The 17550-nt window shown below is 42.0% G+C and overlaps 1 protein-coding gene across 3 annotated transcripts in view; it reads left to right on the top strand.

Annotated features, from left to right (window-relative positions):
- The window catches only part of ORC2 (origin recognition complex subunit 2), a 334428-nt gene that overhangs the window by 32718 nt on the left and 284160 nt on the right, over positions 1-17550 (top strand). For all 3 annotated transcript variants that reach the window (XM_078680185.1, XM_078680186.1, XM_078680187.1), the window contains one exon: positions 12188-12274. In XM_078680185.1, the coding sequence (XP_078536311.1) occupies positions 12188-12274 (87 nt within the window). The remainder of the gene's footprint in view (positions 1-12187; positions 12275-17550) is intronic.

Genomic DNA, 17550 nt, shown 5'->3' with positions numbered 1-17550 from the left:
TAATAGTCGTCAGGGCTGACTCGCTCTTCAGCACTCCCCATGTGGCTTTCTAAATCCTGCCCCCAGCAGCTGCCTCGAACTCCAGCACTCACCTCAGCGCCACAATCGCCTGCGTCGGCTCAGTCTGCATAATAAACTGCATTACCCTGCTACTCGCTGATCTCTGGACAGGTTCCTAAAGTTTTAGAAAAGGCAGAAATGTCCGCTTGAAAAAAAAAATCATTGGGCTAACAGAAAGGGGTGATTTTGGCAAAATTACTGGAATTAATGTTGACACAGCAGTTAGTCTTTTTGAAGAGGCATATTTACTTGAATCTGTCCCAAAGCAGAGGTAATGTCTGTTGTGTTATCTTTGCAAGGCAAGCTTGGGTTGATATGTGTTTTAAGAGTTGCTTCTCTTGTCACTTTTAGACCGTTCAGCACGTTTGGTACTGGGGAACACTGAGCATTCCTGAACTGCTTGGGCAATTGGGGCTGCATCAAAAGAACACTAGATTGGGGTTTCCTCTCCATGATCCAAATATTTTTGCTTTTTTTTTACGTTGAGCCTGGTAGCAGGCATGCGCTGCTCTCCGAGGTTTGTTGTATTTAGTCACGTTGGTCAACCATGCCCACCACTTTCCATTTGTTCCTACTTGTCCATTTCTAACAATTGCTAAGGCATACAATCAAGAAATCGCTGTAACAAAATGCCCCTACACTTGTGTATCGGATCTTTCCCTGTTTGCTCGCATACTATGATTACTTTAAGGTACACGCAAATAGGAAAACAAACAGACTGCATTTTTACTTATGTTTATTTTGTAGGGGTTTCCTTTTTACTGTATTTACTGAAGATTCATAAAATATTCTGAAGAAAAAAATAGCCAGGTTTTAAGGGATTTTCCAAATTTAATTTGGGATTGTTTCTTGGAAATTACTATCACAAGTTTATTCCATTGGCTATTACTTTTTTTGCATTACTTCTTCCCTATGTCTCTCTCCCCCACTCTCTTTCGCTCTCTCGCTCTCTCTCTCTCCCCCTCCCTCTCTCTCTCTGTCTCTCCCTCTCTCTTTCTGGCCCCACTCTAATTCTCTATCTCTATTCTTTCTCTCTCTCTCCTTAATTCTCTGTCTCCTCCCTTTATCTCCTTCTCTTTCTCCCCCCTTCTTTCTCTCTCTCTCTCTCTCTCCCCCTTCATTCTCTCTCCTATCGTTCTCTCTTCTCTCACTCACTCCCCCACTTGAGTTCAATCTGCCGTTGCTTCTTCCATTCTTTCTCTCTTGTATTCGCTCCTTCACTTTCCTCCTCTTTGGCATGCAGGTTGTAACAAGCATTGGCATAGCCCATAGGTCTCGCCTTTAGGACCTTATAAGTGTTATTTTATGTATTATGTCAGTTATGTATTTTTATTGCCTTTTTTATCTTCCATTTGGATGTTTTCCGCGTTCATGTAATTAATACACAAGCGTTACATATTTACAAGTTTGATTGCATCCACGATGAAGGCACTGCTGGACAGGAAACAAAAAGCAGCAATACAAAAAAGCTCCAACAAGCTCTGCTCCCTTCCGCTCTTTCTTTCCGTCCATGCACAGCCGCAATCGCCATCTGTTCCTCTCTCCCGCATTCCTCCGACACCTTTTGAAGTGAAGCTTAGCTTCACTTCAAAGGCCTGGCTTCTTAACACCCACATGCCGCTCTCCCCGCTCCGCCCCCTCCCCTGCCCGCCTTGTGCATTTCTCCTACACCCCCTCCCCACAGCAATGCCCTCCGTCTCCTGATCTTCACTCATAAATATATATTTTAGTTTAACAAGGGAAATTCCCTTCAGACAATAGCACAGGAGCTTGGTTTTGTACTTGTAGACGTGCGATTTCATTCGACTTGAATTATTTTATGTATTATGTCAGTTATGTATTTTTATTGCCTTTTTTATCTTCCATTTGGATGTTTTCCGCGTTCATGTAATTAATACACAAGCGTTACATATTTACAAGTTTGATTGCATCCACGATGAAGGCACTGCTGGACAGGAAACAAAAAGCAGCAATACAAAAAAGCTCCAACAAGCTCTGCTCCCTTCCGCTCTTTCTTTCCGTCCACTTTCCCTCTTTTTTTCTCCCTCTAGCTCCTCTCCCAGTATATCTTTCTATATCCTTTTTCCTCGCCACCAACTACTCACCCCTTCAATCCCTACTGTGATGAAGTTGGAGACAGTTGTTCCAAACCGACCTCCAATGGTGCCAGCCCCCCGGTGAAAATAAATTCCCATTGGCATAAAAGGCCATTGTTAATATACCTGCATATGGTTGACTCACCGAGCAAAGATGGAATCAGGCACACACGCTTCACTGCTAATCCATACAATTTCAGTTTTCAGTCTTTCTTTTACTCTCCACGTTTCTGCCTCTTTCACTCTCTCTTCCAACTCTCTCCCCCCTCTCCATTTACTTACACAAATCTCGCAGATACCCCAAGCAGCAGTGCCCGCACTACCAATCCTTCTGTTATGCCACATCTCTCAGCTTACTAATTCCTTCGCTCTTTCTTTTACTCTCCACGTTTCTTCCTCTTTCACTCTCTCTTCCAACTCTCTCCCCCTCTCCATTTACTTACACAAATCTCGCAGATACCCCAAGTAGCAGTGCCCGCACTACCAATCCTTCTGTTATGCCACATCTCTTAGCTTACAGATTCCTTCGCTCTTTCTTTTACTCTCCACGTTTCTGCCTCTTTCACTCTCTCTTCCAACTCTCTCCCCCTCTCCATTTACTTACACAAATCTCGCAGATACCCCAAGCAGCAGTGCCCGCACTACCAATCCTTCTGTTATGCCACATCTCTCAGCTTACATATTCCTTCGCTCTTTCTTTTACTCTCCACGTTTCTGCCTCTTTCACTCTCTCTTCCAACTCTCTCCCCCTCTCCATTTACTTACACAAATCTCGCAGAAACCCTAAGCAGCAGTGCCCGCACTACCAATCCTTCTGTTATGCCACATCTCTCAGCTTACATATTCCTTCACTCTTTCTTTTACTCTCCACGTTTCTGCCTCTTTCACTCTCTCCTCCAACTCTCTCCCCCCTCTCCATTTACTTACACAAATCTCGCAGATACCCCAAGCAGCAGTGCCCGCACTACCAATCCTTCTGTTATGCCACATCTCTCAGCTTACAGATTCGCACTTTCTTTTCCTCTCAACGTTTCTGCCTCTTTCACTCTCTCTTCCAACTCTCTCCCCCCTCTCCATTTACTTACACAAATCTCGCAGATACCACAAGCAGCAGTGCCCGCACTACCAATCCTTCACACACGCAACGCCACTCACACACGCAACGCCACTCACACACGCAACGGCACTCACACACGCTACGCCACTCACATACGCAACGCCACTCACACACGCAACGCCACTCACACACACAACGCCACTCGCAACGCCACTCATCCACGCAACGCCACTCATCCACGCAACGCCACTCATCCACGCAACGCCACTCTTCCATTTGCAAAAAGAAAAATGTCTAACTATTCTATTGCGAGACCTATTGCATTTCCAATGCTTGTTTTCATTGCTGACCCGTGAGGAAGATTTCCTATATGTTGAATTTTCCACGTGCAGCTTAGCTAGTTGTGGCACTGCAGCATCCGTGTTTGACTGTGCCAAAAGTACCTAATTCGGTTTATCTCTGTACGTGTTAGATGAACACCTTTGACTCGAATGTGCCATCCCCAGGAAATTAGTACCCCCAATTCATAGGGACCATGTAATTCCCTGCACTTGTTTCCTCTATGAGAGGTTGATTTTAGATCCAATGATAGGGTCCATTAGACAGTCACAAATAAGGCTTGCCATTTCATGGAAAGACATTTATTTTCGGTCTCTCCCTTTGAATCCTCCATTGTGGACACCTTTGACTCTATTGTTCTAAAAGTGAATGAGTCAAGGGCGTTCAGTGAGCATTCTTAGATCTCCCAGCAACTGCTTTATTTATGCCATTTATATAGAGCTCCTGTGCCAAGATAGGTGTTAGGACGCTTTGCAAAGATCTTATAATATCGACTAGGTTACATTGTTAAAGGTATGGGTTAGATAATCGCTCGATACATGAGGTAAAGAGAGCAACCGAAGTTCAGTGCATTAATTTGGGTCCGATTAATCAAGCCAAGAAGGTTAACTCCTGAAAATTGGTGACCACCTAAGTTTATGAACTAGTTAAATAACTCTTTCCACCAGGGCGTACAGTATTTCTTATTTGTATTCTGGTTGTAACCTTTCCCTACCATGTAACTAAAAAGGTATGGCTTGACTTTGTTAATGTTAACTAACGGTATCTTTACATGTCTTTTTAGGTCGAGCCTTCAGGCAGTACGCATGCGCTATCACTATCGCGACCACCTATTGTAAACCTCTACATAAAGGCTTTTAGCCTGCCCTTAAATTAACAAGTGCCATCCTAATCACTCTTCTTTGCTGCCTTCTAATTCATTAGTGCGTGTAAATTGTCACTTCTTGCGCTGCTTACGTTTCATTGTGTATCACATGGACCAAGTGCATATTTACTTCACTAAATTAGTGTTTACCATTTTCTCGCTGGGTGATCGAGGCACTTGTTCTTATTTTTTGGGGCATCTTTATGTTATGTTTAGGCATTGGGAGAGTAAGTGATTTGGGCAGGTTTACAGGATGTTGAGCCGACGCCAAGACTCAAACTTGGTTTATTTTGCGGTGGGATTATTATACAAATTCCATGTAAATGTAGCTAAATACTTTGGGCACATGACACATCCACAGCTGCACATGTGTAGTTTGTACGGACGTTAAATGGGAACTTGTGAAAAAGTGCATACTAAAAACTGAAAAGTTGTTGGTCCAAGTTGAAATGTTCAACCAGTAGTGTTCAGATTCCAACGGTTGCACTTTTTTAGGAACTATTTTGTGTTTGGTGTTCAGTCACGATAAAAACACATGTGCAAAAGGATACACTGCTTTTGTGTATTCTTACCTCAAAATTTCACTTGTGCCAAGAAGGGACCTAGTGCAGGTTTATCTGCAAATCTCTAATGGGTCAAACCTGATCCGTGGGCCAGCTGCTATCTTATAGTGCGGTTAAGTCCACTTATTTCAAGCCCTTTGCTGTGCTACATTTATTTCTTCCTCATCGTCAATGGGATATGTTAAAATACACTTGTTGGACCCTTTGTGACCGGTCTTCAGAGTTCTTGCTGTGCAGCCTTGAGAATAAAGGCCTGCCTTTATCCTCTCAACATACTAAACTCTGGCTGTTCATCTCTTTGAACTTGCAGGGCCGAGGCGGATCCCCAACTCATGCTTATTCATCAAGCAAGCAGCAATGTTGTTGTGCAGCCAGTATCTATAAATGCGCGTCTTTGATTAGTGGGGCTGATTACTTTTCACATTTTCACAATATGTGTGGAACTGCACAGCATACATTTGTGTTTTGAGACCTGGCAAATTTGTATGGGCTGACCCTATGCTAGATTTCAGATGCAATAGTTTGTAGGGTCTTGGTGCCCATCCAGAGACTTGCTTTTTCTATCCACAGATCTCCATTGTATTTCCTATATTGTTATAATTTGTAAATGTGTTTTCTTGTGGAACATCCTGGTTCCTTGGCAACCGGTTTCTCTTTGCTCATGGTTGTGGAATGCTTACTGATCAGAGAGGAGCAATTGCTGGGGAGAGTGGCTGGTGTTCTTCCAAGAGTCTTTGATGTTACTTAATAAATCTACTTAAACCTCACATAAAAGGGGTCCTGTCTTCACAAAACTGGCGACGAAAATGGGAGGGTAGACGTGACGAAAATGGGAGGGTAGACGTGAATGCTTCATAACGAGTTTTGAATTATTGGTCTGTGATTTTAATGCGACCTCTGGAAGAGATTTAAGCACCTGAGTTTGACGGCTGGCTGATGCCCAACGTCCTGTTACCCCTCGGACAGAGGTATGTGCTGCATCATTAATATACTGTTATTTTGGGACCAATTTGTCCTTATCTGCTTGGGCAACGGTCCAGAGGCACACGCTGCGATTTCGAGCCCTCTCTGTGCTCCGCGCGCATTCACTCCTGCTGAGCGAGGACTTTCCTTAAGCTGCTCGTGTGTGAAGGATGACGCAACCTTCTACGTCAGTGCGTCGACGTGCCACCATCTCGAAGTCCGGCGAGTGCGTGTTGACGTCTAACGTGAGCGTGCCGCCATATTGGATGTCATTTCCTGCAATGCGCAACTAGCCACTGCGATTTAGTTTTCCTGTGAGAGGAGACAATGGCAGCGTATCCTTGGATTGGTGATACGCTCACCTTTACAGGTGTTGCAGTTACATTTTGTCTGTGTGAGTTGACTGTCAGTAGGCAGCGTATCTTTTGTTCAGTGATACGCACACCCTTGTGAGCATTTAAATTTTTTTTATTCCTTTTGCTGTGCATGTTCCATACTTTTCTGCACATCCTACGACTTTGTGCAAGTGTGATCGGTGAGTCAGTTTCATCACTTTTGTGTGTCAACTATTGTTTCGAGGGGAACATTCTGCACACAGTTGTCTTTCATCGGTGACACGCACACCATTATTTTGAAGCCATGTGTTATTGGATACATAAATTGTGGAATTATTTATATGCGTTTTGAATCCAGAGCAAGAGATAGCATGCACTTTACTGTTTCCTTTGATCAGTGATACGCACACCTTTGACTGTGTTGCAATTTACTTTAATTTTAAAGCTCAAGTGCATATATAAGGGGCTGTTATGACGACACAAGCAATTCCTGTGCCACCATTATTTGTACAGAGTCCTGGCCAACCGTGCATGGGTTGGGAAGACTGGAAGGAAACTTTTGAAACATACCTTGAAGCCATAGAGGGTGATGTATATGTAGCGAGAAGAAAATTAGCCATTCTTAAACATTGTTTGGGGTTGGAATGAAAGAATGTAATAAAATCTTTACCTATGATTCAGGGTAACAATATTGAAGTAAATTTGGAAGGAGAGGGTGGTGATAGCAATATACATGTATATGAAATTGCATTAAATGCTCTAGAAGAGAATTTTTGGAAGAAAGTGAGTGTGGTTGTTTAAAGACACACATGTTTTTCACTTGCCCAGTCACAGGGAGAGTCCATTGAATAGTACGTGGCAAATTTAACAAGGTTAGCGGTCACATGCAAATTTAAGGATGTGAGGGATGAGATAATTAGGGATCAATTGATCAATAGATTGTTTAACATTAAGATTCAAGAAAAATTGTTTGGTATGAAAGATCCTACCTTAGAAAGAACCATAGACATTGCTAGGAGAATGGAAAATACCTCTAGGTATGTGAAGGAATTGGGTAGTATGAGTTTAAAAAAGGACAACCAAGGGGAAGCGATTCATAATATCAAGAAAGGAGTTAAAAAAGGTGATGAGTCAAAGGTAACCGAAAAGAAACAAGAGATGGTGAAACACAAATTTAAGTTGTGTTTCAGGTGTGTTAGCGTGAGACATACTTCTGAGGCTAGTCATTGTCCTGCAGCAAAAAGTAGATGCTATAAATGCTGAAAATTAAGACATTTTGCGAGGGTGTGCAAATGCATTGAGCCTACCACTTACAAAAAATCTGTAAATTTAGTAAAAGCTGTAGAGTCATCTGAGAAGGATGATGTTTCAAGCAGAAGTGAGGAGGAAGTAATGGAACTATTAATGATCGAAGCTAACAATATTTTTAATTGTAACAAAGGCAAGAATGATAGTTATCGATCACTTAAGTGTGCAATTAAGATGAAGCGTAAGGAAGTACTTGTCTGGGCAAATTCTTGTTCCCCTTTCACCAATATTGATAAGAATATTTGGAACGGTCTGGGAGGTGATCTACAAGATTTGCAAACCACTGATGTGACACCTGAAGGGTATTGTGACAACTTACCTGTAATTGGTTTTGTCAAAACTGAAATGTGCTTGCAAGCCAGGAAAACTGTTGCAAAACTCTGTGTGATGGATAAAGGAAGATCTCTGCTAGGTTGGAGGGAACAACGTGCGTCGGACATAGTTTTGGACCCAGATCATCCACAACAAGTTTTACTGATGTTATCTCCAAACACTAATATTTGGGTAGAGAAATTTCCTGATCTTTATAGAAAAGAATTAGGGTGTTTAAAGAAATTCAAACACCGTATAATATTTAAAGCGAATGCTATTCTCAAAGTGCATAAAGTAAGCAATGTCCTGTTAATGTTAAGAGGTAAATTGAAGGAGGAATTACAGAGATTGATTGAGCCCATATAAGCATCTGAGTGGTTAAGTCCAATCGTTATTGCTAGGAAACCCAATGGAAGCATTCGATTGTGCATGGACTTGAGAGATTTGAATGACAACACCTGGATCAATCGCCACTACCAAGTGTTGTTGCACGAAGAATCGAGACACCTTACTTCTTTCATCACCCCTGAAGGGGCATTTCAATTTGTCCGTATGCCATTCAGCGGTTTTCCAAAGGGTTATATAGAGTGTTTTGGCAGATCTAGAAAATGTGCTGGTCTTTCAGGACGATGTCTTGGTGTGGGGTGTGACAAGAGCGTACATGATGAGGTTTTAGGAAAAGTCTTAAAGTAGCTGTCTAATGCTGGCCTCACGATTGGTCTGGAAAAATGCAAATTTGGGTTAAGTGAAGTGGAGTATTTTGGTCATACTTTAACCTGTGATGGAGTCCAAGCCAAGCGTAGTCTGGTGGATGTCATTGAGAATGCACCTTCCCCAAGAGACCAGGACCAACTTTGGTCGTTCTTTGTCCTTGCGGAATATAACTCCAAATTTGTTTACCATGTTTCTGATAAAGTGCAAGAATTAAGGAAGTTAATGAAAAAAACGTGTCAAATTTGAGTGGGCAGATGTTTGTCAACGGTATTCTGATGAGTTAAAGAAAAGCATAGCTAGTGCGGTTACATTGAAATCTTTCGATCCTGATGATGAAACTAGTATTTCGGCGGACGCGATGCAGGGACACGAAGGTAAAGAAAGGGCTGTGGCGTTTGCCTCTTGTACTTTGAAGGGGAATTTTTTCTATTTCTTTACTTTTGCTATAATCTTGGCACCGGCGCTTTACTTTTAAGATTAAAAGTGAAGCGCGGGTGCCGCAATTATAGTTAAAGTAAAGAAATAGATTTTTTTTCTATTTCTTTACTTTTGCTATAATCGCGGCACCCGCGCTTTACTTTTAATGTTAAAAGTAAAGAGCGGGGTCCGCGGTTATAGCAAAAGTAAAGAAATAGAAAAAAAGTCTATTTCTTTACTTTTGCTATAATCGCGGCACCCGCACTTTACTTTTAACATTAAAAGGACTGATTCAAATACTATGCAAAGACTCAGTCACTAAAATCCTCCTTAAACCCGAATAACCACTTTAATGACCCTCTACCATCCAACTGCCTCGCTGCTGCCTCCCAATCCATTGTCCCTAGCTGGACTGCAATTATCAACGCCTCTCTCCAGCAAGGATCGATTCCTGATGTTCTGAAAGCCGGCCAAGTCCTCCCTATTCTAAAAAAAACATCACTGGATCCTGCCTCCCCAGACAACTTCAGGCCTATCTCCAACATCCCTCTATTAGCCAAAGTGGTAGAGAAGTGTGTACAACAGCAACTAAGTCAACACATCAACAACTTTCACCTACTTGACGACTTCCAATCTGGATTCAGACCGGGGCACAGCACTGAAACTACTATGCTCCACATCGTGGACGATGCCCTCCAAGCCCTAGACCGAGGCAAAACCTGCCTTCTTATCCTCCTAGATCTATTCTTGGCCTTCGACACGGTCAACCATGAAAATCTACTCAAACGCCTCAAACTTAGGATGGGTTTGGATGGCTCTGTTTTACAATGGTTTAGGTCCTTCCTCCACAACCGATCACCGAGATTCTTAAATAACGGCAAGCTATCAGCTTTGCACCGATAACATCTCCTACCATATGTACGCGGACGACACCCAACTATACATTAAAATCTCTTCGCTCGAGGAGATCCTCTCCCTGAATGAGGCCCTGAAGCTGACCGTCCAATGGCTCGCCCCTAACCAATTCAAACTCAACGCAAAGAAAACTGAATTCCTCCTAATCTCCCCACAAAAGCCAACCCTGAGATGCAGATGTGGATCATGGCCATCACAGCCCTAAACTGCCCGCCGTCCATCGTGGACTCGGCCAAATCCCTGGGTATAATCCTCGACAGCAACCTGAACATGCGGGACCACATCAACTCGATGGCCAAGGCAGCCAGGTTCCATCTGAGCTACCTAAGGAAGCTGAAACCATTCATCGATGCCCCCGACCTAAAAATGTCAGTCAAAGCACTAGTCATCTCTAGGCTGGTATATGGCTGTTCCACCCTCTCCGGTTTACACAAGCTCTCCCTGGCACCCTTTAAAGCCTGCCTCAACGCAGCCACTAGACTACTTACTGGCACCAGTAAATTTGACCATATCTCTCCACATCTGAAAGCTTTGAACTGCTCCCCCTCGAGGCCAGAATACAGTTTACGCTGGCATGCATCACACACAAGGCTCTATACACAAACTTCCCTGCTTATCTGGCACAGAAACTAGTGGTATCTGGAAGAAACAAGAACTCTCGGTCCGCCAGAGACCTCTTGCTCCAACCTGCCCTTTTCCAGAAGAACAAATACAAAGGAAGGGGGTTCGCGTTTTGCGTCCCCGTCTGCTGCACTGCGGATAGCCAAGGAACCATTCCTCGTGCATATCAATTTATTCAGCTCTTATTCAACAATGTAATCCATGGTAATCCATATTTTTGTATGATTTTAACGTTCTCCTGTTTCAAGTATGCTTCAAAAGAGGATCACTCCGGAGACAGCCAGGTGGTACTTAAAATGTTTTATTTTGCATTTTCAAATGTCTGATGTTGCCGAGGCTTTTACATAGACATGTGCTTCCAACATTGTTACGAGCAAACCATTATAATCACCCAATGCATTTCGAACTTTTAGTTCTTCTTCAGGGGTACTGAAAAAAATAAATAAATAAGGGCCACATCAACCAATGTCTGAAAGTAACAAATTCAATGCTTGTTTACATTTTATTTTTAGTACTGCGTTCCCACATACATGGGGTGCATGGTAGCCTTGAATTTTCTCCTCCTTTTCAAATCTTGCTTGCAACAGCACATGTGTTCTTGCTTGTGAGAGATATTACATACAGCAAGAGGCTTACAGACTTCCATTTGCTTAACATTCAATGGCTTCACTGTCACTCTCATTTACTACCTTCTGAATTGCCAGTGTGTAATGACTTCATGTCCTCCTCTTTCGGCTGGAGCAAGGACAAAGCTTGATTGCTGTTCTTCCCCTGAGTGCGCTTTGATTGAGGTGCTACTTTTATTTTTATGTCTCATCCAGACAGCGATTCCTCTGTCTCTTTGAGACAGGCTGTATTCAGGATAAGGGCAAGAAGCCCCACCCACTTTCCGCCCATCTTTTTATTGGCTCCTGTCCCTGTCTTTTGTAAATGGTGGCTTTTCATTGGCCAATAGGCTTAGTAGTCCCTCCTTAGTACCACTGTTTCTCTTCTTGTAAACTCCCATTAGGACACCTGCTGTTTTACTTGTTGTAGCTAGATATGCGTTAAGTACAGCCTCCAAAGCACTATTTTCTTAAATAGCTGGACATGCTCTCCCTCAGTGCTTACGTTTTCATGTATCCAGCAGGACAAGTCGCGGGAAGCTTAATTGCTTTTATTTTCTTATTTGCTGCCCAAACACGGCCACCTAACTTTCTTAAGCTTTAGCTTTGACCAGCTAAAGCTAAATCTCGGGTTCCGCCATTGTATTAAGGAAAAAATATGACTTGTTTGCTATTTATTTACTTTTGAAGCAATCGCGGCACTGCAGTGCAGCATGGCTAAAAATAATAAAAAGACTGTTATGCATCCAGCTCTAGCGTACTTACAGAAAAAAGGCACAATAGGCCTGGCTGTATTATAGTACTTTTAACATTTTTTTTAGCCAAATTACAAAGCATCTGCATGGCTGTACAGCATGGCTACAAAACATTGCCAAAGCAAATAGCTGTCATAGGCGAGACCTATTGGCTTTGCCAACGCTTGTTTTCTTTCAGTTGCCTAGTGCTGATGTTTGGATATCTTTTTTTTTTTTTTCTTTTTCTTTTCTAAAAAGACATTTTGTTCCTATCCCTAAATAGATCCGCAGAAGGCTGGGCCTGTTGTCGGAGGCAGCGACGTTTACACATTTCAGGCGGTGAAACGCTCAAACAAGATGGCACAGCTGGGTAAGCTTTTGGTGTTGATTGATTAAAAACAGAAGTAACCCTGAAATGGCCCTGATAGTATTCTTTATTGTTTAATAGTACAATTAACACCTGCTCTAAATCTGAAGGACAAGTTTAGATATCTTAGCTCCTCCATTAGAGTTGTTTTGCTGGCATATTGTCAGTGCATTGATCTATCCGTTTTCGTACGATATACCTTTATTATGAAATAACAACAATATCAATGAGCTGTATAATGATGACACTACTCTGGCTCCGGTTTTCCATGTATGCCATATGATAATGATGCACTCTTCTTCACCCATTTGATCGCATTTATCCATTGGGCATTCACATGATAACACAGCACTTTATAATGTCTTCAGTCTAGGAAGATTGGAGTTTTTTAAAGCACCAAAATAAATAAAGTTTGAAATTCATAAATGTCTTATAATGTATAAAAATAGGTTGCAATTATAATTATCAATTATTATTACTAGTTTATATAGCATCAAAGACATGGCATAATGGCTACGATAATAGTAATCATTGTTACTTTTGGTATATATAATGTACGGAGAACTGGAGCTGTGGAGTTATTTTCATCATATGTCACTAATGAAATTGTTACTTTAATCACAAAATATTTTCAATGACACTATTTTATAAGTATTGTTCATAATGCACCAAGAACCATAGCTGATGCTGCTATTCCTGTAAAGTGCCATAGCCCTGTGCACTGGGAGATTGCTAGATACTGAAGAGTTCCAGGACCAAACAGAGGTACAGGGCCCCTGAATGATTGCCTTTATAAGGACATGGTACTCTGAGGTGGCTTGCAATCTCCTCATTTTAGAGGGTGAGGAAGGTAGGCTTTTATTGCTCATGATACTTGGTGCCCAGCTAGTATGGTGAAATGATACCCCAAGGAACTTTTCGCACAATGCGTGTGTGACATCATGATTCCTCCAATGTTGACAAATCCTTTTTTACATATCCCATCTAGGTATCACAGACTTGGCACTTCATTGATTTTCATTCTGTCTCTGTGGTTGTGCTTTCTCAGTCTTAGTCCTCCTTGCTGTGCACCACCTCTTCTCAACCAACAGTTGTTGTGTAGCACTCAGTCCCTGGCCCTCCCCTCCATCTACAGCTATTTCCTGGGTCAAATGATCACTATCATGACGACACCCAAATCTATCTCCCTTATCATAACCTCTTCCCCTCAAATATCCTAGTTTTCACACCCTAATCCAGAAAAATCATTGTACACTCAAACAGTGCTATGAACAAAGAACCATTCATAACCTGCACAGCTATGACAGCTAGGTTTCAATTGGTAATCATTCGTAAAATGTTATGTTTATTTGTAAAACTCACTTTCCCCCAGAGGGCATTCTAGCACTGAGCACCAGGTGTGTGTGTGCCTAGCCCTACCTATGGTACGTTGGTTAACTGAAAATCCAGGTTTTGAGCTTCTTGCAGAATTCAAGAAGAGAAGTTGTGTAGTGCCTTAAATGTGTGTGAGAGGTGTTAGAAATTAGTGCATGGTATTGAGAGCCAGTGAAGTTCCCTGAGCTGTGGTGTGATGTGAGGTCTGTGTGGGAGATTGAGGATGAGTCTAGCTGCAGAGTTCTGGATGGTTCGTAGTCTTCTGGTAAGCTGATCCTGGCATAGTGGGTGTTCTCTTAGTCCAACTTGCTGGTGACTGGTGCTTGTCTGACGGTTTTCCTAGTGTTGCTTGGTAGCTATTTGAAGATCTTCATCTGCATTGTCAGGGTGTGGAGCCCAGATGCTGTTACGGTGTTGACTTGTGCAGTCATGTCCAGTTTGCTGTCGATGATGATTCCGAAGTTCCTGGAGTCGATGCTGGGTGTGGGTTCGAGTTCATCCGGCCACCAGTTGGAGTCCCATGGTGGGGTGGTTTTGATGAAGAACACTTCTTCTGTCTTGTCGGTTTTGAGCTTTAGTCAGTTGGCTTTCACCAAGTGACCGTCTTTGGTCATGCAGATGGTGAGCTTGTTTCTAGTGTTGAGGGTCTTGTCGGAGAAGCAAAGTATGAGTTGCATGTGGTCGGCATTGAAGAGGATGTTGAGGTCAAGTGCACTGTTAACATTGGCCAGAGGCTTCATGTATGCATTGAAGAGTGTAGTGGCTGAGCAATAAACCTTGAGGCACCCCACAGATGAGTTTGCGGGCTTCCGAGGATTAAGGTGCCAGATTTAGCATAGAACGTGTTCTTGAATGCCAGTCTGATGCAGGCGCCTGATGAGGATGGGGTGTGAGACAGTGTTATATTGGTCCATATGTTTCTTTTCACACAACCAAGATACTGATCTACTCACTTGTGCTTAGCAAACTTGACTATTGCAGCAGTTTTTATGTGGGCGTCTTGCTGTACTCTTTTATCTCCATAGACAAGGCCATGAACTTCTTCACATGGACCCTTTATAATGTTTACAAAAATAATCTTTCTTCCTATTACCTTCACCAAGGTATTTTACTGTCGGCAAAAACAGATCTCTCGACAGGTACTGGGCCTGGCATTCTGCGCTATGTATGGCACATCCCCATCTATTGTCTTTTATCTTAACCAAATATCTCTCATCTCTTAATGTATGCTTAGCCATCCTTAATCACCTGGTCATGCCCAAACCTCCTTGGTGTGTCATCCCGATGTTGGTCTTTGTATTTACTGGGACCACTGTGCGACAAAAATGTGCTCTACATCTCTTTTCCCCTCCTGCAAGATTTCTCCTAAGCAACAGCTCATGTTATAAGAAACCATTTCCACATCCTAAACTCACTTTTACATTTAATCTAGCACTGTAAATATGTATGCTTGTGATATTTGTTTGCACTGTTAGGTCTTAGTAACACTCCACCACTGGCGTATCCATTTCTTCCCTAGTATATTGTCATCCTGATAACTGTTTATATACAGCTTTGCTTTATGAAATACTCTTATTTCAATAAATAAAAAGTAAAAGTGTGGCCCTCAAATGAGAAGTCCCCTGTTCTTGCATTTCTGTTGCTCTGCTGTCATTTCTCCCATCTCCTTAAATACACAGTGTAGGTATTTGCAATTATTTCTACAACTTTCTTTTCAGTGTTTAATTGTTGGGGTTATTGCCCCCTCTTATCAAAAATGAAATATCCCTAGAACTATGTATCGTCTTCTGTTCATCAGTTGTTTTAAGAGCTGCAATATAATATAATGTTTTCTCATTTTACTATTGATTGAAGACCCCCTTCAAATACCTTGTTTGTCAATTTGTGTGGCAAACATGTAAACTCACTGCTGCTTTTTCATAATAAAGCGAAACTGCAAAATCTTTGAATGTTTAGACTGTTGTTTCTGAGCTGCAGACTTGCAGAGAAAAATATTAAATCCCTGTGCCCATTGTGGCATCCAAAAACAAAGCCACCAGTTTGTTGTTAGAAGGCTGGAATGAGTTGTGCCACCATGGTGGAGTGAGGCCTTCTGGCATAAGATGAAACATTTAATACGTTATTACAGCCAACCTGTGATGTTATTTCAAGACCACAAGTTATTACAAGACAAAAGTTATTACAAGACCCCAATTACTTTTGGAATACCTCCAACAATGGATCAGAGAAGACAGCTTGGTTCTGAAATGGTTCACCTCATATCGACATAACCGCTCCCAACATATAAAAACAACTCCACCTCAGATACTTTAGGAATAACCACTGGTGTCCACTAAGGCTCAGTCCTCTCACCTACACTATTCAATATCTACATGGAACTCCTCACTGTCCTACTCAAACAAGCAAACATCTCCAAACTAAAAAAGAAAATACAATAAAAATGTTTTTTTTTTTTTTAAAGAAACAAGCAAACATCCCCTACCACCTTTATGTGGATGACGCCCAGCTTTACTTGGAAATATCCTCACTAGAGGACTTTACGACGGCTAAGAACTACTGTCAAAAATGTCCAAAACCGGCTGCCACACAACGACTTGAAACTCAACCAAGATAAGACTAAGACCGACAAATGAGATGCCCCCACGCCCCAGGTACAAGAGTGGCTAAATACCTTTAACGCTTTTAATTGCACTCTGACTCTGGCTGAGGATCACCCTGGACGAAATCTGAACTTGAGCTCACACATGAAAAATACAGGGAAGAATGCCTTCTACTACCTAAAACACCTACACAAAATCAATTTCTTCCTCCCACTGAATGATCCAAAAACCACAGCGCAAGCTCTGGTTGTGTCCGGATTGGTTTATGGGAGCTCCACCCTCGCTGGCACCGTAACATCTCACTTAGCCTCCTTAGAAGCCACACTAAAAGCAGCTGCAAGGATTGTCACTGGTCAACAAACACAATCACATCTATCCCCTTCTTCCCCTCTCCCAAAGACTAAAGAAGCTTGTTGCTGCTTTAAAACTGACTGTCTCCCTGACAAAGTCCTTCACACCAGGAAACAAACCTACCTCGTGTCTAAACTAACAAAGGCAGACAAGAAATCTAAGAAGCACCAACACTGCTTCTTATCCCCCCAAAAAAACATAAACGATAATCCCTATCCCGCTCTTTCTGAGGTAATGCCACTAAAATCTGGAATACCCTGCCAGTATATATCAGGACACAACCCTCCTTCATGAGCTTTAAAAGACAATTAAAAGAGCTTTTCCTCAATCAGCACCTTAACCCTTCGTGCTTTAACGCCTAGCGCACAGCTGTCTTCTCTTTCCCCGAGTTGGGAATATATATGTATGTTTCAGATCCTAAATGCAGCAAGGGATGGGCGTGCGCCAGGTAGTAAAGTCCAGAGAATTGGTATTTGCTTTTCAAAAAAAGTCTTTATTTTCAATTGCTTATTTTTTTCACGATATGGGAACATTACACTCAGCCAACGCGTTTCGTTCTCACATGGAGAACTTCATCAGGGCTGAAAGTGACATAAGGTTACATTTAATTTACGGAAATAAAGCAAGAAAGATGAGAGGAAGAAAGACATGAAAATAGAAAGACATATTTAAACACCATTGTACATAAAAGCAACAGAAAATAAACCAAACTTATATTACTTGAAACTAGGAGGACAAGAAATTGTTTTTGAGATAAGGAGGACAAAAATATTTTTACAGACATTAGTGGCACACAGGAGTTTTTTAAATAGTTAAAAGGGAACTCTCACTAGAGATGGCAGAGCAAGCATGTGGACATTTGTTTAGGATGCAGAAAGATGCTTACTTAAACAGTAAAAAAAAAAGCTCTCACTAGACTGGAGAGCAAGCATGTGAACATTTGATTAGATGCAG

This window comes from Lissotriton helveticus, chromosome 3_1 (assembly GCF_964261635.1).
Source record: "Lissotriton helveticus chromosome 3_1, aLisHel1.1, whole genome shotgun sequence".
NCBI lineage: Eukaryota > Metazoa > Chordata > Amphibia > Caudata > Salamandridae > Lissotriton > Lissotriton helveticus.
Note: the sequence above shows the minus strand (reverse complement) of the source record. Positions and strands in the feature narration are given on the sequence as shown.